At 53.1% G+C, this 27667-nt stretch overlaps 2 protein-coding genes across 8 annotated transcripts in view; both read left to right on the plus strand.

Moving 5' to 3' along the window:
* Positions 1–1756: 1756 nt before the first annotated feature.
* Positions 1757–15770, plus strand: TFAP4 (transcription factor AP-4). Of its 4 annotated transcripts, none has more exons than XM_061599795.1 (7): positions 1757–2170; positions 5648–5813; positions 10060–10158; positions 10435–10605; positions 11040–11123; positions 12542–12706; positions 14557–15769. In XM_061599795.1, the coding sequence occupies exons 1-7, from the start codon at positions 2082–2084 to the stop codon at positions 14851–14853; spliced, it is 1071 nt and encodes a 356-aa protein (XP_061455779.1). In that variant the 5' UTR covers positions 1757–2081; the 3' UTR covers positions 14854–15769. The 4 variants fall into 4 exon arrangements, with proteins under 4 accessions (XP_061455779.1, XP_061455778.1, XP_061455780.1 ...); XM_061599794.1 differs by having other exon boundaries at positions 1759–2170; positions 11040–11168; positions 14557–15768; XM_061599796.1 differs by lacking the exon at positions 14557–15769 and adding an exon at positions 13261–14553 and having other exon boundaries at positions 1771–2170; positions 11040–11168.
* A 347-nt stretch (positions 15771–16117) lies between these two features.
* SRL (sarcalumenin) overlaps positions 16118–27667 on the plus strand; it is a 39385-nt gene continuing 27835 nt past the window's right edge. For 3 of the 4 annotated variants that reach the window (XM_061599605.1, XM_061599606.1, XM_061599607.1), the window contains exon 1: positions 16118–16345. In XM_061599605.1, coding sequence (XP_061455589.1) covers positions 16285–16345 — 61 coding nt within the window. In that variant the 5' untranslated portion in view covers positions 16118–16284. The remainder of the gene's footprint in view (positions 16346–27667) is intronic. The other variant, XM_061599608.1, reaches the window with a different exon arrangement.

A 27667-nucleotide genomic window follows, 5' to 3' on the forward strand; every position in this document is an offset into this window, starting at 1 on the left:
ACACCCGAAGAGCATCAGGCTGGGGGAGCCTGGCTTGGGAAAATGTAAGGTTCAGCCTCATAGAAGTCAGGACATTGCTCAGATAAATGCAACCCTGACAGCCAGGCACCTCTATGATACCAAAGCAGGATGGCTTGGCTTGGCCGAGGTGTGAGGGGGTTAGAGCAGATTGTCTACCCACGAGCATGCCTGGCTTGGCCTGAGTGGACCAGCATCACCTACCTCCTCAGTGGCTCTCCCAGAGCCTCAGTGGGCCGCGAGCGGCTTGCAGCAGCACCTGGCCCCTGGTATGCACAGGGAATGGAGCCTGGGGCTTGCTTCATGCAGGGCGGGTGCTCTTCCACGGGCCCTCCTTGTGAGGGCAGACTGTCTGGTGGATAAATCACACACCCTTGCACAGGAATCTACCCCCCAAAGCCCTCCCTCCCTTTTGTATGTGGAAGCAGCAGCAGCTGCAAACGAGCAGGGAAAAGTCAGCTGAAATGGGAAGGCAGCCGGGAAAATGAGGCAACAAGCCAGCAGAGTTCGCTGGTGGAAAGGGCCATCCCTGCTGCTAGGCAGAGTGAGGACACCACCGCAGGCTGCTTTGGGGGTTGTGAAGGGACAGCGGACTGCTAGTGACTTTCCATGTATTACTATTGCATTTCACTCCCAGGGACAGGCACACATCGGATATTCAGCCTCAGGTGCCAAAGTAACTTGGCCAGATTGGGGTTCTGTGCCCCGTAAGATGACCGGGGGGGGGGGTCTGGTCAGCCTCAGGCAGCAAAATGCCTTCAGCTGGGCCATCCTGCCCCACAGAAGGCCACTAGAACAGATGGATGCACTGGACCAGTTCATCTTCCCAGTGAGTCTCTCTAAGAAGGGACACCCGGGCAAAATCAGGGGCCAGGGCAAGCCTGGGGAAAAGAGACTCACATGCCACCATAGACTGTGGCTTGTTGGACTCCAATCTATCTTCAGTCATGACTTCTCCAAGATGACCATTTCTTAACCACAGGATCCATGGCTGTGTCCCCCACACCAAGATTCTCCTCCTCGACTAATTTTAATGTTAAACTTTGTGGCCCTTAGGGTGAGGGGCCTTATAGAAACTTTAGGCAACCTTTGTGTGGAGGGTACATCAGTCTCAGCAATACATCCCTCCCCAGTGTGAGGAAGCAACGCTGCAGGGTGACAAGCCGTTGCCTGTCCTGGGGGAGCGCTGCTCCTATCCCACCAGGCCAGACCAAGGGTTGCACAGGAGGAGGGCATCTGAAAAGTGCCCGGGGGCAGCACGTTTCTCCTGCCAGAGTCGACTTGCGAGCAATAACGAATTTACTTCTCAGTAAAGGTGGTTGGGATGGGCAGCGGGCAGGCGACACGCAGACTGGAAGCGTCTTGGGGCAGGGAGCTGTCCTTTGTGCCTGGGTCCGGGCACGTGGAAGGTGCTGACCGAGGGAGGCCTCGCCAACACGTTTTGTTGGGGAGCGTCCGGGCAGCCCCCCCCCGCGATGGTGATTCCGGGGGGCCGGGCAGCCCCTCTCCCCGCCGCCGCGGGGGCCGCCTCCTTCCCTCCCTCGCCCGTGCACTCTCGCTGGGCTCCTCCGTGCCAAGCCGTCAGCTGATGGGCCGCATCACCGCGTAGTGGCGCAGGCAGCCGTGGGGCAGGCGGGGCGCGGGGCGGCGGGGACCGCGGCGGGGCAAGGCGGTGTGCGCGCGAGGGCCGGCTGCGGGGTGCGCGCGGGCCGGGGGGCCCGCAGGAGCCGCGGCGGGGCGCGGGGGCCGCGGCAAATAGTCCTTTGTTTACATGGGCCGGTGGCTGGCGGAGGCGGCGCCGGCGGGGAGGGAGCGCTGCGCTCGCACCAGCTGTTTCCCGCCTTGAGGAGACACACACACGCACACACGCAGGAGCCGGAGCCGCACGGAGGGAGCGAGGCAGGCGGACACGCACACGCCGTGCACTCACACGCGCCCGCACACGCCGTTGCCCCCCTTCCTCCTCCTCCTCCGCTGCTCCTGCACGCAGCCGGCCCCGATTCGCGGCGCCCCCTGCCCGCCCCTCCCGCTCCTCCTCCCGCTCCTGCGCGCCCGGGCCGGGCATGGAGTACTTCATGGTGCCCGCGCAGAAGGTGCCGTCGCTGCAGCACTTCAGGAAATCCGAGAAGGAGGTCATCGGCGGGCTCTGCAGGTGGGTCTGAGCCCGGGCAGCCTCGGAGGGGACTAGCTGGGCGGGCGGCTGGCCGGCCGGCCGGCCGGCCGATGGACCTCCTCCTCCTGGCTGGGCTCCGCGTGCGCTCTCGGTGGAGCTGGGGATGCGCGTGGCGCCTCGGAGGGCGGACGAGTGGGGGCTGCTCCCCTGCAGGAAGGAACGGGTCGCACTCCGGAGCCACGGGAGGGCCAGTGGCCGGAGCACGTGGGTCTGTTTGCAGCCCGAGCGAGCGAGCGCCCCGGCCATGCTGCCTTCCTCCCTCGCTCGCTGAGCCTGCCCGGCTGCGCTCCCGACACGACCCGAGGGTGTCGAGGCGAGGGGGCTGCCCGGCCCGGGGAGGAGAGAGGGAGTGGGGAGGGCGAAGGCGTGCGGGAGGGCGGGCGGGAAGGCACAATGCAGCCATGCCGCCTCAGCTCGCTCCCCTCGCCTCTCCCCCCGGGTGCCCCGTGGAGGCGCTCCTTCCTCCCCTGGGAGGCTCTCGGGTTCTCCCCAGTTCCACGCCGCCCCAGTCCGCCGCCTCCGTCGCCGCCGCGTGTTTACTCCGGCGGTGGCCGGGCCTAGCCTGGCGGTGACTGTGCAGCCTCCGAAGGGGCGGGTCTTTCCGCCACGGGCTGCCGGGACATGTAGTGCTGAGCTCGGCCGGGCCACGCTGCCGCTGCTTCGCACAAAGGCTGCCGCTTGCCTGCGCCTGGCCGGCCCCGAGCGCCCTCGCTCCTCCACGCACGTGGCTCGGCCCGCGGCGGGGCCGGAGTCGGGCCGGGAGGCCCACGCCGCGAAAGGCCGGGCCCGACCGCCTGCTTGCCTGCCCGCCTGTCCTCCTTTTCTCTGGCTGCCCGCCGAGCCCTTCGCAGCCCGCTGTTTTCTCCGGCCCGCGCGGGCTTCCCTCCTTTGTGCGAATGGGAGACCCGACGCTGCCCCTGCCCTATCCCGACCAAGCTGCATTTGGCGCCCTCCGGGCCCCCCCCATTGCCTGCCAGGGTCGCCTTTACTACAGCAAGGATGCGGAGAAGACGAAGAAGCCTGCTGGGATGGGGGGCTTGCGTCAGACAAAAGGCGCTCGGCCGCCTTCCCTTCCCCGGGAGCTGCCTTCCCCTTTTTAGCTCCGTGACACCCCGGCCCCAGGATCCCATCCGGCCCCCCTATACTTAGACATATTTCTGCCGAAGTCGACCAGGGCCTGGCAGCGGCAATTTCTGGGAAGGCGCCGCTGGGGGTCTTCCCCCCTTCGCTTACCCGTAAATGGGGAAGTTCTGCTTTCAGTTGGCCCCTCAGGTGAGCCCCCCCCAGACCCCTGCCTGAGGCAGGAGAAGTGGCCAGTGCCAGGCCCTGCTGCCAACAGCCAAGGGAAGGTGGACTGCCAGTTTTGGCGCACGTTTCATGCCCAGCCTGGTGCTTGCCAGTTTTGCCACCCTTGCAGCCTGGTTTGACTGCCCTTCCTGAAGTTCACCCCCTGCCTGCTCTACCGGCCACCTTTCCCCGTGGTATCCCCTGCCTTGCGATCGGTACCGGCCTGAGGTGTTCTTGGCTCTTGTGTCATGTATTGGCAAAAGCCACGGTGGCTTGCAGGTGCCCGTTAGAGCTAAAGTACCCTTGTGGGGTTTGGACCCACCACAAACAGCCTTCTGGCCTCAGACAACCCACGTGCCCTCCCACCTCCCCTCCTTTTGCTACAGACTAGCTGGACGGGTCTCTTTTGGGTTCTCTTAGAGCAAAGGGAGATAACTTCTGCGTTCTGCAACATCTCAGGCAGGAAGCAGAGGTGAGCCTTCCCAGAAAGCTGGAGGTGGTTTGCAAGAGGGCTCGCTCCTTGCAGTGTGGACTCTCTTCTTTGGCCTGTAATCAAACAGCTTGGGCAGGCTTTTTGTACTATGTTAGAAACCTGCTTGACCAAAGGCCACAGTGGGAATCAAAAGGACAGAGTGAGTATTTCTAACAACATGCCTCTCTCAAGCGACCTTGACCTCCCTTATTTATTTGTTAAAATTGTCTGTGCCTGTCAACCAAGCAAAAGAAAAGGATAAAGCAACTGTACAAGAAATACCCCTTGGCAGTTTCTCTCCAGTCCAATCTTGTTGCCCTCCCGTCCCATGAGAGAAGGTTGCCACAACTGGGAAGGCCCAAGCACGCTGCCCCATACTTGGCTGGTCCAGGCCCATTCTCTTGCCTTTTGGAGGCCCAGAGAATTTAGGGACTGGCAACCTCTGTGGCTAAGCTTTGGTGAGGGTCTTGTTCCGGGAAGCCCTCCTGCAGGTGTGGATTGTGTTTGCATTCAATAGTTTGGCCTCTTTAAAGCTTTTTTTTTTCTGCATTAACTTCTTGGTGTGTCCCAAAGCAGTCTTTAAAAAAACAAAGCCAGCAGCCGCGTTGCCGTTGGAGCAGTAGAGGCTGAGGCCGGCACATCCTTGGATCAGATTCTCCAGTGGAATTGCGTCCTGCCTGTCAGTTGCGGGCAGACAGTTCTACCACTTCCTCACAGGCTGGTCCAGAGGAGGAGGCTCTGAGTTGGAGCTGAGGCAGTGGGACTGGCCTCCTTCAGAGGGAGGAGGACGGTGGCTCTGCCATCCCAAACACCGGTGCTGTCCCTGGATGACTGACTCCTGGTGCAGGGGAGGAGAGAGGCTGGTGGCGTGAGCTCTGCCCACGGTTCCTCTTGCTAGCCCTGGAGGGCGAGAGGCCTCTAGGCAATGGTTCTGAGGCCTGAGAGAGAGATTCTTGCCCAGCCTGCAGGGCTGTGGGTGATGCCATTCGGGGTGAGGACGTGCATCATCTCTCTGTAGGAACACCCAAGGTCCCAGGGCAGGGGAGGCCTTTGCTGGGGCTGCTTCAGAGGCAAATGCGGCATTGGCCCAACTGGTTTAAAGGCCTTACACAGAACTGGCCCTTTGCGTCGTTCACGGCTCTTGCGTTTTGGCTAAAGGGCATGTGGTTTGGGGTGGCGAGTGGGCTCCTACCTGCCGTGAACTAAGCCAGGCCCTTGCTCTTTCCAGCTCAGCGCCGTCTGCTCCCTCAGGGATGGGGAGTATTTATGGCCCTGCAGATGATGCCGGACTTGTGGCTGCCGCCATCCTGGCCCGTCCGCCATGCTGACTGGAGCTGCAGTCCAACAACATCTGTACAGCCAAAGCTCATGTGCACTCACTGGCAGCAGCTCTCCAGGGCTCTTTCCCAGCCCTACCCGGTGATGCTGCTGAGGACTGAACTTGGGGCCTTCTGCATTCAGGGCAGATGGTCTTCCCTGAGCTGGAGCGCCAGTCGTGCTTGCCTCCTAGTTGTGCTGCCAGCCAGGTGGCTGCTTAGAGGACTGTATTGTGGGGTGGTAACTATTGTTCCTTATTAAGTTAAATACCATTTACATGCCAACATGGTTTCTAATGGGGCCAGGCCACATCCGTGGTGAGGGGAAATGCAGCCTTGGAAGGACCGGGCCTCACTTTAACCTTCCCGTGTCCCCTGCAGCCTGGCAAACATCCCGCTGACCCCAGAGACACAAAGGGACCAAGAGCGACGGATACGCCGGGAGATTGCCAACAGCAATGAGCGCCGCCGGATGCAAAGCATCAACGCAGGGTTCCAGTCGCTGAAAACTCTCATCCCACACACAGATGGGGAGAAGCTTAGCAAGGTAAGAAGCAGGCAAGGCATCTGAGTCCCAACCAGGTATTCTAGCTGAGCTGCATACCTGGGCTGCCTACTAGTCATCGCTGTTTCAAAGGGTATGTTTGCAGAGGGCTCTGGAGGCTTCCATGATGTGCCAAGTAGGAACCACCCCCCGAGTTGGTGATTGTGGTAGCAGTTAGGGTTTGGGGGAAGGCTTGGGAATTTCAGTGTATCACGCATGGTCATAAGATGGGGGATACTTGGCTTAGCAATACTACATGCGATAAGGATCTTAAATTGTTGATCAGAAGCTGAATATGAGCCAACGGCACAATGTGGTTGCAAAAACGCAAATGTATTTTAGGTTGCATTACCAGAAGCATAGTTTCAGCATCACATGAAGTACTACTTCCCCTCTGTTCAGCACTGGTTAGGCCTCATCTTGAATACTGCATCCAGTTCTGGATACTGCACTTTAAGAAGGATGCAGACAAACTGGAATAGTTTCAGAGGAGGGCAACAAGGATGATCAGGGGACTGGAAACGAAGCCCTGTGAGGAGAGACTGAAGAACTGGGCATGTTTAGCCTTGAGAAGAGAAGACTGAGGGGAGATCGGATATCACTCTTCAAGTCCTTGAAAGGCTGTCACACAGAGGAGGGCCAGGATCTCTTCTTGATCATCCCAGGGTGCAGGACATGGAATAATGGGCTCAAGTTTCAGGAAGCCAGGTTTTGGCTGAACATCCAGGAAAAACTTCCTGTTACTGTGTTATGACAATGGAATCAATGACTTAGGGAGGTGGTGGGCTCTCCAACGTTGGAGGCATTCCAGAAGCAGCTGGACAGCCACACGTCGGGGATGCTTTAATTTGGATTCCTGCATTGAACGGGGTTGGACTCAATGGCCTTATAGGCCCCTTCCAACTCTATGCTTCTATGAAATACAACAAGCTTAGATTGGTAAAGTAATTTAATATCTGGATCAGTAGGTGTTTCAGAACAATTTGGGCCTATCTGGGTGGAGGCACTTATCTCTTGGGATTCCATGGCGCTTAACCTTAGTACTAAATTTAGCTGTCATGGGATGAGAGGAGAGGTCCTCTTGTGGATCAGGAAGTTGTTAAAAAGCACAGGTCCCAATACCGGTCCTTGGGGGACTCTACTTTCTCTCCATTTATTCTTACTCTCTGCTTTCTGTTACTTAGACAGCATTTACCCTTGCAGAAGCCATGCTGGCTCTGTTTCAGTAAGGCTTGTTTTTCTATATGCTTGGTTATTTTATCTTTAACAATGCTTTCCACCAGTGTTCCTGGAACAGGTGCTAAGCTAACCGGCCTGTAATTTCCAGGATCCCTCCGGATCCCTTTTTAAAGATTGGTGTTACATTGGCCACTTTCCAGTCCTCGAGTATGGAGGCAGATCTGAGGAACAAATTACATTTTTTTGTAAGCAATTTTACATTTGAGTTCTTTGAGACCTCTTGGGTGTATGCCGTACAGACCCAGTGATTTATCAGTTTTTATTTCATCTGGTAGGCCTAGAACGTCATCTCTCATCACCACTATGTGCCTCAGTTTCTCAGGCCCTCTTCCTGCAAAAGTTAGTTCAGGCACAGGGATTTCCCCTATATCAGATGCAAAGAATTTATTCAGCTTCCCTGCAATCTCCTTATCCTGCTTTAGCACACCTTTGACTCCCTAGTCATCCAAGGGTCTAACTGCCACCCTCGAAGGCCTCCTGTTACTAAAATATTTAAATAATTTTTGTTGTTCTTTTTAAAATTATTTTATTCATATTTTTATAATGCAAACAAATAAACAATAAACAGTAAAAAGAACACAGTAAAAAGCCTAAGAGGAAGTTTTTCCTTTGGTAGATTCATTTTGTTAGGTGATAGAGCCCTTCCACAAGGAACCATGGGAAATCAGTGGTTTGTTGTTCTCTATGTTCTTATCTGAGTGCTCCTCAAATTCTTTTTTATCGTCCCTTATTGTCTGCTTGCATTTCTTTTGCAAGAGTTTGTGTTTCTTTTTGTTTTCCTCATTTGGACAAGACTTCTGTTTTTATGGGAACCTTCTTGCCACTAATAGCTTCTTTGACTGTGCTCATTAGCCATGCTGGCATCTTCTTGGCTCGGTGGTATCTTTCCTGATCTGCAGTACACAGTTGAGCTTTTAATATTGTGTTTTTATACAATTCCCAAGCATCTAACCCCCTTGACTTTGCTTTTCAACTTCCTCGAAAGGTGATTCCCCTACTTTTTGGGAAATGTCCTCTTTTGATATCTAACTTTGTTAGATTTTCTGGGTAATTGGTCATTTATATGTATGTTTAATTTAATAGCACTTAAGATTAAGTCCAGGGTCACTCCTCCTCTGTTCGGTTCAATGACCAGCTGTTCTAGTATACAGTCATTTTGGGTATCTAGAAATGTTACCTCTTTGTCATGCCTTGGAACACATGTGTAACCAGTCTATGTGAGGGTAGTTGCAGACACCCATTACTACAACATTTCCTCTTTCGGATGCTTCCTTCATTTCATTCTTCATCTTGAGATCTCCTTGAGCATTTTGGTCAAGGGGAGTTTGAACATCCCCAGTACTAAATTACTCTTGGGGCCCAGTATCATCACCCACAACAGTTCTGTGGAGAGTTTGCCCCTTTTGGGATTTCGAGCTTGCTGGATTCATTGCCCAACACCTCCACTATGGCTTTCCTTGTCCTTCCAACATAGTTTACACCCAGGGCTACCCATGTCCCACAGTTTCTCTCCGTTCCACCAGGTTTCCTTTATGCCCACTCTACCAATGCTCTGCTGTAAGACCAAGCACTCCAGGTCTCCAATCTTCTGGCATTAGCGTATAAACGCCTCTATACAGCATCTCCCATTGAGTGTCATTGGCACTTGTGTTTTGGCATGGGGGTGAAGCTGAATGTTGGGGGATTCAGAAACAACCCTTCTGTTTGCCGGAGGGGGGGGAGAGCAGAGAAAGGGTGAAGGAGGACGGAAAGGGGCCGCAGCCATTGAGTCAGGGCTGGCTGTTTTTTTGGGGGGGGGGCAGACAGAGAGAGAGTGCCACTGGGAGGGCCTCCAGAGCCTACAGCAACATCAGGAGGGGAGGTGAGGAGGCCGAGGTGGCCGGGAGCGATCTCTCCAGTGGGGTGCACCAAGGACCAGGCCTTCATTCAGGGTCAGAGCTGAAGGGGCCATAAAGGGCAGTGTGTCGCAGCTCCCCTGTCCTGGAGGGTTTGGGGCACCATTCAAGGGCACCAGCTTGGATCCGCCTCCGGTAAAAGGGGAGGCTTCGATCGGCTGCCCCTGTTCAGGGGAGCTGACGCAAAAGCAAGCACTGGGCAGGCAGCATGTGTAGGCCCTTGGACTTGGAGCTGAGGCCCTGGGTTCAAATCCCCACTTGGTCACGAAGCTCACTTGCTTGGGTCAGTCACCAACTCCCAGCCTAGCCTCCCTCACGGGACTGTTGCGAGGATAAATGGGGGTAGGAGGGAGAAGAGCCCATCTGTGCTACCTTGGAGGAAGGGCGGGCTGCAAAGAGAGAACGCATACGTAGGCAGAGACCCTCGGAGTCATCCAAGGAAGCTGAACGCTGGAAGGTCCAGGACAGAGAAAGGGAAGGAACTCTTCACACAGCAGCACGTAGTTGCGACTGTGGAACTCGCCGCCACAAGGGGCAGCGACCACCTTGGATGGCTTCAAGAGAGGATTAGACACATTCATGGCCGATGACGGCTACTAGCCACGACGGCTGTGGGGGCCGGAGTGCCTCTGAATGCCAGTTGCAGGAATTGCTGGCGGAGGCGCTGTTGTTGCGCTCATGCCCTGCTGGTGGGCTGGGCATCTGGTTGGCCACTGCAGGGACAGGATGCTGGACCCCCAGTGGCCTGATCCCGCTGCGGGCCTCCCTCAGGTTCCAGCCTCCCTGAGCTTCCGTGGCAGGGAAAGAGCTGCACCATTTCCTCCCCCAGCGGACACTAAGGGGGCAGGAGTGCCTCTGTGTTTGGTGCATGCTTCCTTTGCCCGCAGCCCCCCCCCGTACATTCACTCATAGGTGCTCCCACTGCCTGTGAGAGTCGCCCATCAGCCTGGCTCTGTGGGGACCCAGTTTAGTCTGGTGCTGCCTTGAGCTGCTTATTTGCCGGACTGGTGGGGGGCTTGTTCAGGAGTAGGGCTGCAGGAAAGAGCAACATGCTGGGCTTCCTTGTGACTCTCCACCCACCCTGTTTTCTACTCCCCAATTGCCCCCCTCTCCAGGCAGCGATTCTTCAGCAGACAGCAGAATACATTTTCTCTCTGGAGCAGGAGAAGACACGTTTGTTGCAGCAGAATGCACAGCTCAAGCGGTTCATCCAGGTGCGTGTTTTGGCTGCGCTCTCCCCCCTGTAAGATTCCTGGCCCGGGGTGGGGGCTCTTCTGCCCATGGCGGCTCATCCTCCTTCCTGGCCCAGATGTCCCTCACGGGCTGCTGTGGGTCTTTGATGTGTGGTGAGCTAAGGGCTCTCCGCCTGGGCTGGAGGGCAGGGCAGGTGTCCTCCCCTCAGCTGTCCCTGCTCCTGCTGTCCCCCCTCGCTGCTTTGCACCGCAGAGCCTTCCTCTGGGGTTCCGCTCACCCCGAGTCTGTTACGGCAGGAGTTCAGCGGCTCCTCCCCAAAGCGGCGGAGGGCAGAGGACAAAGATGAAGGCATCGGGTCGCCAGACATCTGGGAGGACGAGAAGGCAGAGGACTTGCGCAGAGAGATGATTGAGCTCCGTCAGCAACTTGACAAGGAGCGCTCGGTTCGTTTGATGCTGGAGGAGCAGGTGAGAGGAGTGGGGGGGGCGTTTTGGGGCTCTGGTCTTCTGCCCCCAGGAGCCTCGGGTGCGTCTCCTGCTGGGACGGGTTTTTCTGCCGAGAAAGGGCTGCCTTGGCCACTTCCCACCTGGCACGGCTTGCAAGGGGCTTTTCTGAGAGCGCCTGCTTGTAAGGTAGGAAGCCCTTAAGGACTTCTCGCACTGCAAGGCTGTTCTCAAACACCTCAAAGCTCTTGGACATTCAGGAGGGAACAGAGGGTGGGTTGGGGGGGAGGGGCTTGAGGACTTGGTTTCCATTGTGAATGGGACAAAGAGCATGAAAGGCTTTGGACGGGTCGACCCCCCCCAGCACACCCAAGTGCCTAGTCTCTGTTTTGTGGGGGGCGGGCGGGTTGTGCTTCCTTCCCCATCCAACAAGCGGGCCTTTTCCTGGGTGCTGACAGGTGCGCTCTTTGGAGGCCCACATGTACCCCGAGAAGCTGAAGGTGATTGCACAACAGGTGCAGCTCCAGCAACAGCAGGAACAGGTGAGGCTCCTGCACCAAGAACAAGAGCAGCAGATCCACCCCCAGGTGAGTGCGCAGCAGGGAGGGGCTGGCACTCGTGCCCCAGAGTCTGCGCTTGACTCAGTGGGGCTGAAGCCCAAAGGGGCCTGGCGGGGGTTGCCATTCTGCCCCCCCCCAGCGGGGGAGACCTGCTGCCCCTTGGCCAGGCGGACAGAAAGCACAGCACCAGCGGCGCCTTCTCCCCCGTGAGGAGGGGAGCGCTCGGCATGCACAGCCCTTAGCGGGAGGGCCGGGCTCAGGGCCGGAGCAGCCAGGCCTGCTGCAGAAGGCCCCAGCTCCAACCGCTGGAAGCATCTGGAAGCCAGTGGTGGGGAAGGGCCTTTCTCTGCCGGAGACCCTGGCAAGCCTGAGGCAGATGCCAACGGTCATGGGAATTCATCACTCCAAGGCAGTTCCGGGGGGTGGAGCTGAGGCAGCCCAGCTCGTTGTGCTGATTTCCCCCTGCGGCTCCAGCCAGAGTCAGGATTCGAGGGGGTGTGTGTGTTGTGGAGCCTGCCCTTGCTCTGTGGTTAACAACCAACAGCTGCGCACTCGCTCTTGCTCCTCTTCCACGGCCGTCACGGCCACAAGTGCTGCTCCTAGTTTGGGACCCTTGCGTGGCACTGGAAGAGTGCTCTCCCGCCAGCTCCCTTTTACTTGTCTTATTTATTCTATTTCTGTGCCGCCTTTTGGCCAAAAAGCCCTCAAGGCGGCTCACAAGGCCTTGCTCCTTGTGTGCTATGCTGCAGGTTCCCTTCTTCTCTTGCCGGACAGCCTTGCTCTCCACAAAGCTCCCTTTCAGGCTGGGGGTGCGCACTCTGCTCCAGCTTTGTGGTCGTCGTCCCTCTCCCCCAGCGAGAGGCCTGAAGCAACGCAGCCGTGGTCCCAGCCACTTAATGCCCTCTTCGTTTCCACCCCAGCCTGCCTCTCCCAAGTCCTTGCTGCATGATGTCAAGAAGCAGGGAAGCTCTCTGGGTCAGGATTGGGGGAGGGAGTAACCTGCCTTTCAGCAACTGGCTTCTCTTACACGGGGGGGGGGAGGGACAAAACCCAATTTGCTGCTTCTACTTTTTATGGTATCAGAAGTGGTAGCTGGGAAGAGAGTGGTCAAGGGTGGATCCAGAAGGCACCGGCTGGCCCTCTGGTTCTTCCCCTGCCCCTAATTAGGGTTCCCTAATCTGGCCATGGCAGTTATTTGGGATCTGCGTCACTCTGGAGACAGGGAGTTGCACTTCTGTCGGGAGCCTGCTGGTCCAGGTGGCTAACAGGAATGCCCTCCTGGCCTGGCCTGGCCTGGCCCTGCTCCTCACACCCAAGAGAGTTCTGCTCCCACACAGCAGGGCCTTTTCAAAAGCAGCCCCTTGATGTGGCCCGGTCTCTGCCCTCCTCTCCCCCGCCAGCTCTTGCCAGCGCACGGACCTCCGGCCCCCACCCACCACCCAACTGTGATTGTGCCTGCACCGCCGCCACCGCCTTCTCACCATGTTACCGTGGTAACCATGGGCCCATCCTCTGTGATCAACACTATCTCTACATCCAGGCAGAATCTGGACACTATCGTTCAGGTGAGGGGGGCACGCTGGCTTTTTTGGGGCGGCGGCTGGGAGGTTCTGCTTGGTAGGCAATGTTGCCCAAAGCCCTGTAGAAGGCCTGGTAGTCCGCTTGTGGCAAACTTAAGTGCCAGCACACTGCGTGAAGGTGTGTAGCTCAGTGGCAGCGCAGCGCTCCCTGACATGGCTCAGTGTTGTTCGTGGGGAAGTACCCAGGTTTAGTCCCCAACATCTTCAACTGAAAGGATTTTGGGAAGTGCCAGAGCCGGCTTTGGCAGCAACAGGCCAAGTGAGTGTCTGCTGGCCTGATTCTGAATGGGGCAGTTCATACTTCCACATGTGGAATGTCCCAGAAAAGGCTCTTGGGTAGCAAGTGATGGGGAAGACCCCCTCGGCCTGACACCCCAGAGGGCCAGTCAGCTGGGCAAGGGGCCCCAGTGATCTGCTCTGGGCCCAGCAGCTTCCCCAAGAGCTCTCAAGGTCTGGCCGGCAGAGTCTTTCCGCCACTTTCTGAGGGGTGGGGGTGGCCGCCAATCTAGTGTCTCACGCTGCTCTCCCTGCCAAATCAGGCCATCCAGCACATTGAGGGGACGCAGGAGAAGCAGCTGCTGGAGGAGGAGGAGGAGGAGCGCAGGCGGGCCGTCATTGTGACCCCTGCCCGGGCCAGCCTGGACGCCTCCAACTCGGACACGGCCTCCGACTCTGAGGCGGATGACAGCGATTCCATGGAGCAGAGCAAGGCTGAGATGCCCTGACCCCCACCCAGCTGTTCGGGAAGGGCAAGCAGGGTGTGGGTGAGGGGACTTCAGAGAAATATGCTGAAATTTTTACAAAATACCATGAAATTTGGGTCTCTTTTATGACCTTTCAATACTGTAAATGGGAGCATTAGAACCTGGACAAGCCGAAACCTCGCCCTCTTCAGTTCAAAGCAGACCGAGGGCCGGGATGGGGTGGAGGGGGCAGCGTGGGGGCCTGTGGGCGAGATCTGGAACTTGGCACCCTGGACAGTCTCCGGGGTTTGCATGAATCCTCTGTGGCCTCGTAAAGGGATGGGTGTGCGTATGGCCTCCGCACGTTCTAGGCCCTTTGTGGCATTTGCTCTCTGGCTCCATCACTTCCACTTCCTCTCTGAGAGGGCCTGGCGAGAGTTGCTGGCCTGCAGGCTGCCTCTTCAAGAGTGCTGGGCAAGGGTGGTGCTTGTTTTGTAGGCTTCACCCAGCGGAGGCAAAGTTCCTTGAGGGGGGATGGAGGGCTTGGCTGGCCAGGGCTCATGTCCCGCTGTCACCCCAGGAGCCCCCGGGTTGCCATTGCCCACCTGCCCCAGTGGCCTCTCTGCGTCATAGGATGAAGGGCTTCCCTCCGTTCTCGGGCTGGTTCAGGTTTTAGACCTTTTCCACAGTCTGGGAGGGGGTGCCCCTTTTTAAAGATGGCTCCATTCTGGAGGGGTGGGGTGGGGCTTTTGACTTCTTCCCCAGCTCCTTGCCTCCTTTTCTTTAAGCACTTAATCCGTTCCGTGGGTCCGACCGGGTCATGAGAGCGTTTGTGTTCTGTGATCGTTGCTTTTTGTTGCGTCCCCCTGCCCCCCACTTCCCCCAATTTGGCTAGAGGCCTAGGCCAGTGTTTAGGGCTGTGGGCATTTGGTCGGTTCTTCCCCAGCCGCAGCTGTTCCTCAGTTCCTTTTTCTTTTATATGGGGTGTTTTTTTTTGGTTCTTTGTTTTTTTTTGTTTTTTTGTGGTTTTTTTAAAACAATTTTTGGGTCTTCGTGTTCATTGAGATGCTTTTATATTTTGTTAAGAAAGTGGGGAAATGAGGCTTGTGCCTTTGTAAAGAAACAAAATAAAGTTTGTACTTTGTTTTTTAGATGTCCTTGTCTTTGGGGTGCTGCTGCTGGAGGAGACAGGCCAGTAATTTGGGGTGGGGGGGCTCCATCTTCTCTAATGGCAGAAGATTCCAGCATCTGGCCTGGCACGGTGGGCGTCTCACCCCCCCCCCCGTACTGGTCCTTTGGAGGCTTTCGCGGTTCAAGGGGGCTTACTTGCCTTGTCTCTGTTTGCTTCAAGAGTTCACCTCACAGTCCAAAATAAAAAGAGTCGCAAGGCAAGTTACAAGAACCTCCAAGAAGCATAAATTGCATTCCCACAATATGCAAGAAAACTAACCGGCTTGAATGAATATTTTACTCTTAAATGAGGGTTCCTTTGCCTGCAGTTTCTGGGATGCCCACCAGAAGGAGCCATTCTAAAATGCTGACCCTGCGGAGAACAGACGTTGAGAAAGGTTTAGGCAGTGGAATTGGCTGCTCAGCAAGTTGTTAATAAATTCTTTCTGAAAACTATGGGTGAATCCATGCAACCTTCCACCAGGGAAGCAGGTCTGTGCCTTTGGAACAAGATAGTTTTCCACCTCAAGTGACTGCACCTTGTGGCCCTTGTGGAGAGGAGGTCCTTAATGCCTTATTCAGGGTCCACTTTGTTGGCCCCCATCCAGCCTTCACAGCAGGACCAGCTTCTTCAAGAAGATCCTGATAAGAGTTTCAGTACTTGAGACCTTCATGGGGGTGGAGGTGGGTGGAATAACTCTGGAGGATATTGTGTGATGTGTGAACCTTGAAGTATGTAGACATGTTATGCTTCACACAGTCTTGATAGCCAGGTCTACCTGCTGGTACTGTTTTCTCTTTTGGGTGGAGAGAGAGCATCCATTGCCTGCACCCCCACCCCCAATATTCCCAGTTGCTGTTAATGAGTTCTGGGGATAGAGTGATGGCTGAGTGCAGTGCAGCTCAGTCTGAGCATGACTTGGGTGCGGGGATGACGCAAATGGGCCCACCACCCTGAGGGAGGACAAAAGGACGAGGCATGTCTCAGTCAATGTGGTTGGTGGTTTCCTGGTGCTGGAGAGTTTCCCGATTGAACAGCTGCCCCAGCTGAAGGCCTTCCACTGCGCCCAGGGCCCTGCCTGGTCCATGGCTCAGAGGGCTGCCAGGTGCCAGGCAGAGGTGCCTGCTTCTGGTCTGGCCTGTGTCCGAACACGCACTAGTTACATACATGCATACCATGGTTCTTCAGTGTACATCTTTAACAAGAATCTTACCAGAATGCAACCTACAGGTATTTGTTTGGGGGGGGGGAGGGTTGCAGCTCACTGGCCAGAGCACGGCCAGCACCAACCCCAAATTTGCTGCCAGGAAAGAGCCTGAGGCCCCTTCTCAGCTCGGGCAGGTGCCCCAAACCCTAACCCCAGTTTGTACTGGTGTTCCCGCCAGTTCCTTTACTCAAGCAACCCCTGCTTTCTTGTGCGGTAAGTTCTGACCATCGTCGGGACGATTAGCCACGCGCATTGCAGTCAGCCTCGCCTGCTCTGGCCGCAAGAACTCCCAATCCCCCGAGCGGTGGCCCCGCGTCGCCGCCTCGGTGACTGGCTGGAGAGGCGGGGCGGCGGGGCGGGGCCTCGGCCAGTCTACCCCGGGCACCTTCTGCCCGGGGCCCGACAAACCGAGCCGGCCAGCCGCCCGCTCCAGAGCCCCCGCGACCCCGCCGTGGTGCAAGGAGAGGCGTGGACGGGAAGGTAGCTCCTGGCCGCCACCATCATGCAGGGACTGAGGCTCTTCTGCTGCTGCGTGGCCCCGCTGCTGCTGCTGGGGACGGCCGGTAAGAGCGTCGCCCCGGGCCGCCTGCCCCTGCGCTTCCCTCCTGCGCGCGGCTACGGCGCTCCTGCCGCTGCCCCAGCGCGGTGGCGCAGAGGCGCCCGGGCCCCGCAAGGGGTGGGGCGGCGGCCGTGGGGACCCTCCCAGCCTGCCTGGAGGCTTCTGGTGGGAGGCGGGAGTCCGGGCCAGGTGTGCTGCCCCGGGGAGACAGAGCTTCTCCTTCCCTGCTGGCCAGGCGCTGGTGCCGCCTCCGGGTGCACACCTCGAGGAGGGCGCAGCGCAAGAGGGCAGGCGGGGGCGGGCAATCGGGGCAGTGCAGGCAGCCGGGATTCCCCCTGCAGCGCGCGGGGCAGGAGGATGGCTCCGCGACCTGCTTTCTCCAGAAGCTGTGTGGGGCCGGGCTCTGGGGGGCGCTGCTCCAGCCCCTGCCAAGCTCTTTCCGATGGAGAGGGTGCATGTCTGCCAGCGGTCCCCTTGGCTGCCCTTGAGGTAATTTGGTCTCTCTGGCTGGGCGCTATACGCCCAGCTGCCTCAGAATGGCTAAGTATGGAAACAGGCGTGTAACTGGACCCCCCAAGCCCCTCGAAGTGCCTCCCCCCCCGCCTGCCCTGCCCAGCCAGCTCAGCTGCCGCCTTCTCGCAGAGAAGCAGCCAGTACTGTGAATTGCATCCTTTTAAGGACATCCTTTGTCATTCCCAGAACAAAAGGCCCTGGGGGCAGGGGCCTGGGGACCCCCTCCACTCCCACCTGCAGGCCTTTCTGTGGGACATATGCTGCCCTTGCTATGTCCCTGCTGGGCCAGGTAGGAGTCTTCCTCTCCCCCCCCATGGCCCCAATCCCACCTGGCTGTGAATCTGATCTGGAGCTTGGTGGGCCTCTGCGTTCCTGGCACCATGCAAGGGGTCTTCCACACCACCACCATCCCAGTTACCTCTTGGGCCCTATGGAGCAGCAAAATGTGCTGGCCACAGAAGGGCCCCAAGAGCACAAAGAGGTCCCAATGGTCCCCTTTTGCTGGTGAGGTCCGTGTTTGCACCCATGTGCATATCGGAGCAAAGGCATGGGCCAAAGTTCACCTGCAAGTAGGGCCCAAGGGGGCAGAGAAGCCAAGCCAGCCTTGCAACTGGGCAGTCAGACGCGGGGGCCCTCCACAGAGACTGACTCTTTAGGATTTAGACTTGCCCTGGGGCTGCAGCCTGTGCAGAGGTGGCATCCCCTATCCCGGATAATTCTTCTCTCTGTTGGGACTGGCTGAGCCATGGTGCATTGAAAATAGTTTCTGAGACAAAGGCCTGGGGACTCTGGCTCAGGTGCCCCATTGAGGTGGTAATTGTTAGCAAGGCGGGCAGTCCCTCTTCCCACCCCGAGAGGCCCTGCGCCCAGGAGCTTTTCCAGGAGAGGCACCTGCACTGCTGTCACAAAGGAGTGGGGCCTCTTCTGTGGTGGCCTCCCGGCTTTGCAGCACCCCTCCAGGGAGTGAGGAGACTCACCCGGTGTCAACTGTACCATCTGTTTGGTGCCACTGGAAGACTCTCCTGTCTCTCCGGAAGGCATTTTAGGTTGTAGATTAACAATTTTGAAACTGTGTTTAATGTTTCTAGCTTTTGCAGTTGGTTGGCTGGCTGGTTTTTTTTGGTCATGCTTATTTGTTCGTTTTAAGCTGTATATATACGTTGTGTGCCTTTTTTCTCACACTTTGTGCACTGCCCTGGAATCTTTTGATGAGCGGCAGCTAAGAAATATTTAAATGAATGAAAATCCCATGGCCTTCTAGCCGAGGGCCCAAGTGTGGAACGTGCTGCAGCCCACCAGGCCTCTCTGGGTGCCGAGACGTTCACCGGCCTGCTGCTTCTGCAGGCAGTTGTGCAATTCCTCCAGTGTGGGGGGATGGTGATGTGGGGGCCAGAGCTGCCTCCTCTGCTAGTGTTGGATCCGCCTTCCTCCAGTGAACAGCAGCTTTGGTTCCGCCAAGAGAGTTCTGGGGTGTCCAGTGCCAATCCTCCTTGTAAACATGGCTGGCATTTCGTTGAGCGTGATGGAGTGGATTCTTCGGGGGGGCATCTTTTCCCAGGGCCCATCTTTTTTTATTCCCAGTTGTTCTGTTTTGATGATGTCACTTTTGCAGCTGTTGCATCGTGTTCTGAGAATTTGAAGGCGAGAAGGCTGGGCCTGGGAGCTTACCTTTTGGTTCTGCCATTTCACAATTCGCCTAGTGGAGCAGAGTTAGGGCAGCAGAGACTTTGTCTCTTTGTTGACTCTGGTAAAACGGGCCCAGAAAAGTTGCCTGGGTTTGCAGATAGCAGTGACATTCAGGGACTGCAGAGTGTTGTAAGTAGCCTGGGGGAGGCCTGCAATGTTCTCTCACTCAGGCTTTTCTATGGGCCTCCATAATTCATGGAAAACCTGATAAGATTTTTCTGTCCAATATCTTCTGTCTCTTCACTCCTTCCCCCCCCCCCCGCTCTTTTTCTTTACTCCTGCTGGAAGGGCAGGATATAAATCAAATAATAAATAAATAAATTCTTCATTTGTATCTGTCACAAATGGGCCAGGCCCTCCTTCCTACTCCGTCTCCTGGTATCGACCACAGCTGCCTGCTAGCATCTATTCAAGGCTCTCTCTGGCCGTGTTTGACTTAATGCTCTGTTTGTGAGGCTGAATTCTCAGCCATCTCCGGCCAACCTGCGGTGCTCCCCCCAACTGTTCTTGGACACCTGTCACCCATAGCCAGAATGGCCGATGGTCTGGGAGGGTGATGATGGGGGCCAGGAACATCTGGAGGGCTTGCCCACCCCTGCCTTGGTGCTTGATGGCTGCTTGGCCTCACCTGTACCTCTTTTATACCTCTTCTTGCGGAATAAGATTATTGCTGCTTCTGTAACCAACCTGCCTGTCCATTCTTTTTAGCTTCTCTGGTGGGTTTTACCTTCTCCAAGGTCATCATCCAGCTGAGATTTGAAGCCTTTTCCTTCATTTCTTCTCATCTCTTGCTTGGAACAGAAGCAGCTGGATTATCCTTTGATTTTGGTGCTCTATTCAAGTGCCCAAGTTCCACTCAGAAGGGGTTGGGATGTTCACTCTGTTAGAATGTTGAGCCATTGCCTGGAGTCTCTTTAAGATGCGAGCCTGGTTCAGAAATGATTGTGTTATCTTTCTGCTCAGATCCCTTTGAGAAAGCCACCCTCGTAACCCTCCATGGCGTCAGATATATTTGGGAAGGTCTTATACTTGCATCTCTAATTAAAAATGTCTCTTGCAATGGAAACAACCCCTCCCTCCTTGTCTTTATAGAATTCTCAGTGCAAAACACTGAAGTGCATCATTGGCCATTTATGTCCTTGTCTTTTAAAACATATTATTGCCCAGGTCTCCGAAATAAAGAGAGGAAGAGGTTTAGGAGGCTGCCAGAAGCAGAAGCAGAAGGTGCATTTGTGATGCAGTGCAGGGGTCTGAGGCCACACTAGTCAGAAGTCCAGGAATCTCCAGCGCTGCAGTCTCGCTTGCACCTGGCTGGCCTGCTCACAACACAAGCTGCAGAGAGGATGTCTGTAATGTCCAGTCAGTGGAACATGAGCAGCAGAACAAGCACAAGGGATCTATATTTATACAGCCTGGGGTTACCCAGCCACAGCCAATAATAACCACTGGGGCTTTGGCAAGGCTGCTTGTGCATGGCTCTAAGGCGCTCCAGGGCCCCCGCGTCTATTTTGCTGAAATTTAGAGGTCCACAGCAGGTGCCCAATCAAGCCTGGCGAGTTTGGGGGAAGGAGAGCCTGCAAGGATGACAGGCAGGCAGGCAGAGGCCTAGATAGAGACTGGGCCGCAGGGAGACCTGCTCACATGGGAGTTCTTTTTTCATTGTTAGCTGCACGGCTTTTTTCCTTAAGGGATTGCTGTTCACCTGGGTTTGTCCAACAGTTTCCTTTTATGAGAAACTGGAGGCGTGTGATTTCATCATGCCTGAGGCCGCTTGTTGGGTTGCAGCTCAGTTCTTAATGCTCATGGAGCATTGCTTGGGTGCCTCTCTCTGTGCCTTTCCTCTTAATATTCTAAGTTATATGAAACTCTAGCTCCAAGATCCAGCAACATGAAATGAGAGTTTGTAAACACACTTGATCTACATAATGTATTCTTATTGCAGAATTTGGGGTTGGTGAGAAAAGTGTGTGTGTGTAGAACTAACACCCGTCCCCAGTTAGTCCTTCATGTTCCCTAAGCATGGCAGCTGTGGGGTGTGGCAAGGAAAATTGGTGTGTGTGTGTGTGTAAGAGATGGCACACTTTCTGGCGCTCACTTTCTCTAGGAGTCATACTTTTGGAGGGTGGCACTTTGAAGGCGGAAGTCAAGTGTGCCAATCTGCTTACTGGACACTAGAGTCCAACACAACCTAACAGGAGTTTTAGGAGATGGTGATGAGAATTTAGGAACATCGGTCAGTGATCAAACCCAGCAGCTGTAAACCCCAAGCTCCATAATCACAGGAGGCCTTTCCTTGCTTCCTGTTCCAGCCTTTGTTTGCATCTCTTTTGGCTGGGGAAGCTACTGGCCCAGGGCACGCTGGGCACTGTGCTTCTGATATTCTTAGCTACAAGGAAGGCTGAACAGGAACCCGAAGTTTCACTTCAGGAGGTGGTTCTGCCATTGCCCACCAGCCACGTTGTATCTGGCAGATCTGGCTTGCTTTTCTGTGTTTAATTTGGGCAGAGCTGAAACAGGATTTGGAAATAGACATTCTCCAGACTTAAATTTGTGTTGAAATATTCACATTTATCTTCTTGTAACTTTGCATATTTTACACTGCTCCCAAGTAGTTTGCAGGAAGGGAGGCGGTTCTGCTTCTTTGTAGAGACGGCAAACAAAGGTTTGGCCTCCTAGAGCCCTGCATCTGGCCCTTTTCCTGATGTCTACAGCAGGTCTCACTCTGCCTCCAGTGGCAGCTGCATGGCAGAATCTCAGTTCCTTCTGCAACCCAGAGTCATCTTATGCTTCACCGGAACCTTAAAACCCTGCTTTTTCATTTGTTCTTTGAAAAATATTAAAATGTATAATTACAAATATGATGAACCAAGCAGACATATGTGCCAATGTAACAGGTGACACTTGCAGCCTTTCTGTTCTGCAGCAGTTCTAGGAGGACCTTGATGCACCTCTCTAACGTCGGGTTACTTTCCACTCCAGTAAATACAAGACTACCCTGTTGTTCCCCCAACGTGGGCATTGTTCCTTCTCTCCCTTCTTGCCCCTCATTCGTAGTAGCTGTAGACTTGCATATGATGCAGACATTTGTCACTTTCCTGCAGTAACCACCTGGTTGAGATTTTCATGTGGTGTTTCATTTTTGTATTGGCTAACCAATCACAGAGCAGCTCCTTATTTTCTTCTTGCATATTTTCCATACAAGGCATTTTAAGATTACCTGTGGCTGTCACAGAAAAGTGAATCTCATAAAAGTCTAATAACCTTTTGTATGCTTTCACCAGGTCCCTGAACATTGGGTAGAAACATACTCCCTGTTCTGCTGGTTGCAGTGTCTCCACTTCTCTCTTCTGAAAATGGGGACACACAACACAACTCCACCCCTTTTTACTCTAAAATCTGGTGGGAGTAGCTTGAGTGCATTTTTTAAAAAGTCAGCTTCAAAGAGATTTCGTGACTGATCAGCAGATCAACCTGTTCCCCCTCCAGGTGTGGCCAATGGAAACACTTTGTTCTGGCAACTGGTGTGTTTACAGACATATGCACACCATCTGGACTGGGACCATCTGCCTGAGATGGAGCTATACAACTTTGTTTACTCTTGGGGAATAATACCATTGTAAGAGAACTTCAGAAAAGGTGCCTTTTATTGTAACAAAAGGGGGGCTCTTGTACCCAATCTACAGCTGTATCTCCATTGTGCATACTCTCTGTGTCCATCGTCTAAATCTTTTGCCCAATGCCTCTGTTGTTTAATCATCAAACATTTGCAAAATGTTACAAAGATTTGTGGCAGCCCTTAAAACAATTGCTTGGGTTTCAAAATAGCCCCCTGTATTGCTTGTGCCAGTGGGCTAGGCTTGGTGCTGTGGCCCCTTGAAGATCCAACTGCGCCAGCAGGTCTTCCCAACAGCGCAGCAGCAAGGGCAGGAAGGCAGGCAAGCAGGCAGGGAGAGCTTTTCTGCTAGCTTTCCCCAGGCTACTTGGGAGCTTCAGACCAGTCAGCCTGACAATGATCCCTGGGAAAATTCTGGAGCAGATTATAAAGCAGTCAGTCTGTAAGCATCTTGAAAACAATGCAGTGATTACTAGAAGCCAAAATTACTTATCAATAATAAATTCTGCCAGATTAATCTTATATTGTGTTTTGATCAGGTAGCATCCCTAGTAAGAATGCTGTGGATATATTTTGACTATAGCAAAGCTTTTGACAAAGTGCCCCATGATATTCTGACTAGCAAGCTAGCTAAATGTGGGCTGGATGGAACAACTATCAGGTGGATCCACAATTGGCTACAGAATTCTACTCAGAGTGCTTATCAAGGGTTCCTTCTCAAACTGGGGGAAGGTAACAAGCAGGATACTGCAGGACTTGGTCCTGGGCCTGGTGCTCCTTCAACATTTTTATTAATGACTTGGCTGAGGTGGTGTAGAGAATGATAAAATTTGCAGATGATACAAAATTGGGAGGGATAGCTAATACCCTGGAGGATAGAAAAAAAAATTCAAAGTGATCTTGATAGGCTGGAGCATTGGGCTAAAAACAACAGAATGAAATTTAACAGGAATAAGTGCAAAGTTCTACACCTAGGAAGAAGAAATGGACTTCCGGGAAGGGTGACTTCGCTTGTGCCTGCTTTTGGGACGGGCTCCCGCCTCAAAAGAAGCTTATTCAGATATAAATCAGTCAGAACATTTTTTTTTTGACTGATGAAATTTCTCCCGGGCAGGGAGAAACGTAGAGATCAACCTCAAAAGCCTGTTTTTGTTGGGAGGACTGGATTTCATTAATTTATGAGATAAGGTCCAGCCAACAATGCCGGACGGACTTCCTAACAAGCTCTATCTGCTTAAGCGATACGTTTATCTTTTCTTCAAAGAGAGAACGGACTAACAGGCAAGCACCCTTCTTTCTATTATTTTTTTTACTTGGTTTAAATTGTTGCAGCAAAAGGAGATTTGTCAGATTGATCGGCTTTGGACAACTTCTGGGTGAGATATAGCTCTTCTCTGTTATTCACGAAATTAACAGCTTATCTCTGTTTCTGTCGCAAAAAGCTGTCCTGGAAGTGCATTCTAAAGATAATAAACAGAAGAGGGATTTCTATTCCTGATTTCTATTCCGAGGAATATTATATTGTCTGGGACTATTCTCTTTTTGGTCTATTTTATTTTGACGAATCTGCTTCTTCACGATGCCACTAACTGTTTTGATGCTGGGAACTAACTTTATTTTGCATTCTTGAACATAGAGAGATAAGGCAGGTTGCTCTGTTTATACTGTGATGTCATCAAGCCTGGAATATTAACCCAATTGTTGCTGAAATAAGAAGTGGTTCTTCTTTATTTTTGTTTTGCTTTGTTTTCGTGGTTTTAAAAATGGCAATCAAGAAAGTGGCTGAGAATCTGGAAGTAATTATGTTTCAGAAAATAATGGATGAGATTGAGATAACGAAACAAACCCTGCGACAGGGTAGTAAGGAGCTGAAAATTGAACTGAGCAAAATGACGCAGGAGCTTAAAGAAATAGGGGATCCTGTGAGAGAGGAGAATGATATCAGAGATGAGAAAAGAAAAAATAAAGGGAAGATACAAGCCCTGGAGATTGGAACAAATGTGGAATTGGAAAAAGATCTGGAGTTTATGGATTTTAGAAATAAAATCTACTGTTTGGAATTTAACGTTATCTCTGAAGAAATTAATGAAGATATTAGAGATAAAGTTATCAATGGCTTGGATAATCTTCTGGACTGGAATGATGTGATGGAGCTTGATATAGAGAAAATCTATGGAATTAACTGCAGCCATGTGACAATGGAAAAACTCTTAAGAGATGAGCCAGTGCATTTTGTAAAAAAGAAGAACACAGATATGACTTTACAACAGTATTTCAGCAACTTATTCAGAATGGATGGCAAGAAAATATTTGGGATAGAGGAAATTCCCATCAGACTCTTATTATATGACTATGGCTACAACAGCAAGATTATTATGGAATACTGATAATGGAAGATTGGACACTGAAATTACTGGACTTAACAGGACTATTGAAGATGGAAGATGGAACTAATAGGGATAATGGAATAATGGCTATTGAAATTATTGGACCTAACAGATTCTGATGAGATGGATTAATCGAAATGTTTATTTGGACTATGGTTATGACAATAAGATTATTATAATTATTAGCGAGATGGATTAATTGACATGTTTATTTGGAGAAAAATTGATAGATATATTTCTTAAAGAATTGAAACCTCTCTTTGACTTTTTGTGGAAAGAATAAAGTAATGTTTATGAGATTTGATGATTAATTAAGATAACTACTGGAGGAAAGTGATTTTATAATATGATTTAAGAGACAGGATTGTTATATATTGTAGACCTATAACTGATTTGATATGTGACAAATGGGAAGTCAACATTTTATTTTTTTTTGTTTAATCATTTTTGTTTTGTTTTGTTTTTTGTCTTTGAATGTTTTATGATTTTGTTTTCTATGTTTTATGAAAATTTGAATAAAAATTATTGTAAAAAAAAAAAAAAAAGGAAGAAGAAATGAGGGATACTTGGCTCAGCAATACTACATGCGAGAAGGATCTTGGAATTGTTGATCACAAGCTGAATATGAGCCAACAGTGCAATGTTGCTGCAAAAAAGGCAAATGCTATTCTAGGCTGTATTAACGGAAGCATAGTTTCCAAATTGTGTGAAGTACCATTTCCCCTCTATTTGGCATTGGTTAGGTCTCATCTTCAGTACCATGCCAAGTTCTGGATGTTGCACTTTAAGGATGCAGACAAACTTGAACAGGTTCAGAGGAGGGCAACGAGGATGATCAGGGGACTGGAAACAAAGCCCTATGAGGAGCAATTGAAAGCACTGGGCATGTTTAGCCTTGAGAAGAGAAGACTGAGGGGAGATATGTGGGGCTGCCCTTGGCCCTGGTTTGGAAGCTTCAGCTGGTGCAAAATGTGGTGGCCAGACTGCTGATGGGGGCGCATGGCCAACAACATGTGACACCACTGTTGAAACATTTGCACCGGCTGCCCATCTACTTCTGAGCCAGGTTGGAGGTTCTTGTATTAATTGACAAAACCACAAACAACTTTGGCCCAGGGTATCTTAGGGACCGCCTGAACCCTTATACGCCAGCTTCATCACTGAGATCATCTGTGGGAGTGGCTCTGGTTGTCCCCCAAGTTGGCGAGGCTAATTTAACATCGACATGAAATTGAGCTTTCAGTGTCATCAGTCCAAGTTGTGCCAAGAGAGTTTCAGCAGGCACCTTGTTTTAACTTTTAAGTGCCTGCTGGAAACCTTTCTGTTCTGCCAGGCTTATGCAGTTGACCTTTGTTTTTTTATTATATATATTTATTTATTCTATGGTGGTGGTTGTTTTTAATGTGTTGTAAACTGCTTTAATGTTTTTAACAAAGTAGCGGTATACAGGATGGTAGCCGGGATTCCTTACTCATTGGTGTGCTGCAGCAGATATCTATGCAGCTCAAAAGTCTGCACCTTAATTCAGGAGCTGGGGGCATTACAAGCTGCCCCTCCTATCCCCAGCCGTCCAGTCCAGAATATCCACCCTTCCCTGTAGGTCAGGGATGGGGGCCCTCTGTGCCCCTCCAGAGGCTGCTCAACTGCACCTCTTGTCATCCCCCCCCACTGGCTGAGTGGCAGCTGGAGAGCAAAGGTTCCCCCTGCTTCAAGCCACACACACACATACATGGTGTGAAACCTGATTACAAGGAAGACCAGGGGTGGCCCCCTAAGAGGATGCTCTGCTCCTCGGAGTGATGCAGCAGGTACTACAGCTTGTTCCAGAGGTGTGCGCGGAATGCAGTGACCTGAAGTGGCATTAGCCTGGCTCTGTGCAAGTTCCTGTTTGTGTGAATGCCCACGCGTCTGATGGACACCACTCTTGGCTCTTTGCCTCGGAGATGGGGCAACCGGTGAGGCAACTCTTGGCACCTCCTGTGCTTGCCCTTTTGGGCTCTGCTGTCTTGCCTGGAAAGGTGTCGGAGTTAACAAGCCCAGGCCCTGGGATTCTTTTTGCAGTTTTCTACACTACCTTCTGACTCTGGTTGGCGATCACGCGTGACCGAGTAAGATTGTCTTCCAAGATAATTTGGTTGGAAGTCGCCTGTGCATCAATTTGTTTTATGTGGGGAGATCGGCGCACGACGATCAACACACAGTCTTGACAGAAAAAGGCTTTGATCCAACAGCATGGATACCACGACGATTGGAAGTCTTTTATCTGCTGCAGCCTTCATCCGCCTTCATAGCTGTTGTAACCGTTGAGGACTTTCTTGGATCATTCTTTGTCTGGTTCCTCTCCCTTGACCTTACCGCCATGGGTGACCCAGCTGGGAGTACATGACTCCCGACAGCATCGCTCACAGGGCTCATTGGAACACGCATTGGAACACGCAAGCCCACTCACCACTGCAAGGTGACGATCCAGCGAGGGATCTACCAGGCCCTCAACATGACTTATATCCATGGTAAAACGCTAAATGTATTCATTGTAAAAAACAACAGCAAGGGGCAGACCACTCTTGCCGCAGCAGTGGAATAATCTCCCATTGCTAATAAGTGGGCAAGCTGATTTTCCTCATAAATTGCAGCCTCTGTTGCAATAAAACACCCTTTCCCGTTTTCTCTAGAGATGATGAGGAGCTGCCTTGATGGGCCCCAAACTCGGAGTTGCCTGCTGAGGCTTTTCTGCCTGTTTAGTGACCTATAACTGAAAGCTGTGAAACAGAACATCTCGCTTGCACCAGCAGGACTGTAGTGCCGCGGCAGCGTTCTGTGGGGTCCTGAGGCCACGTGCATGGGTGAGAGGGCAGAAAAGGTGCTCAGGCAATGCGCTGCGTCGGTAACGGCAGGAGCAGGAGGCACCCCTGAGGGCCCACCGCGCCCGACCTTTTGAAGGCAGCCGGAGGTCTATGCCCGTCCCCCCCCCCGTCAAAGAAGCATCCGAGTAATGCCCCCCCTCCCCAGCTCCTGGCTGCCTCCCCTCCCTCGACGGAGTGGAAACTCCGCTCGCCCCTCCGACGGTTGCTTCGGCTGCAGCCTTCCAGCCTCTCTGAATGTGGCCGCTAGAGGGCGCGTCTCGGCG

The sequence above is a fragment of the Rhineura floridana genome, chromosome 17, assembly GCF_030035675.1.
Source record: "Rhineura floridana isolate rRhiFlo1 chromosome 17, rRhiFlo1.hap2, whole genome shotgun sequence".
Lineage (NCBI taxonomy): Eukaryota > Metazoa > Chordata > Lepidosauria > Squamata > Rhineuridae > Rhineura > Rhineura floridana.

Coding starts and splice junctions, on each gene's coding strand:
- TFAP4 (XM_061599794.1), top strand. CDS start 2,082: ATGGAGTACTTCATGGTGCCCGCGCAGAAGGTGCCGTCGCTGCAGCAC. Junction 10,159..10,434: donor AGCTCAAGCGGTTCATCCAG/GTGCGTGTTTTG, acceptor CTGTTACGGCAG/GAGTTCAGCGGCTCCTCCCC. Junction 10,606..11,039: donor GTTTGATGCTGGAGGAGCAG/GTGAGAGGAGTG, acceptor GGGTGCTGACAG/GTGCGCTCTTTGGAGGCCCA.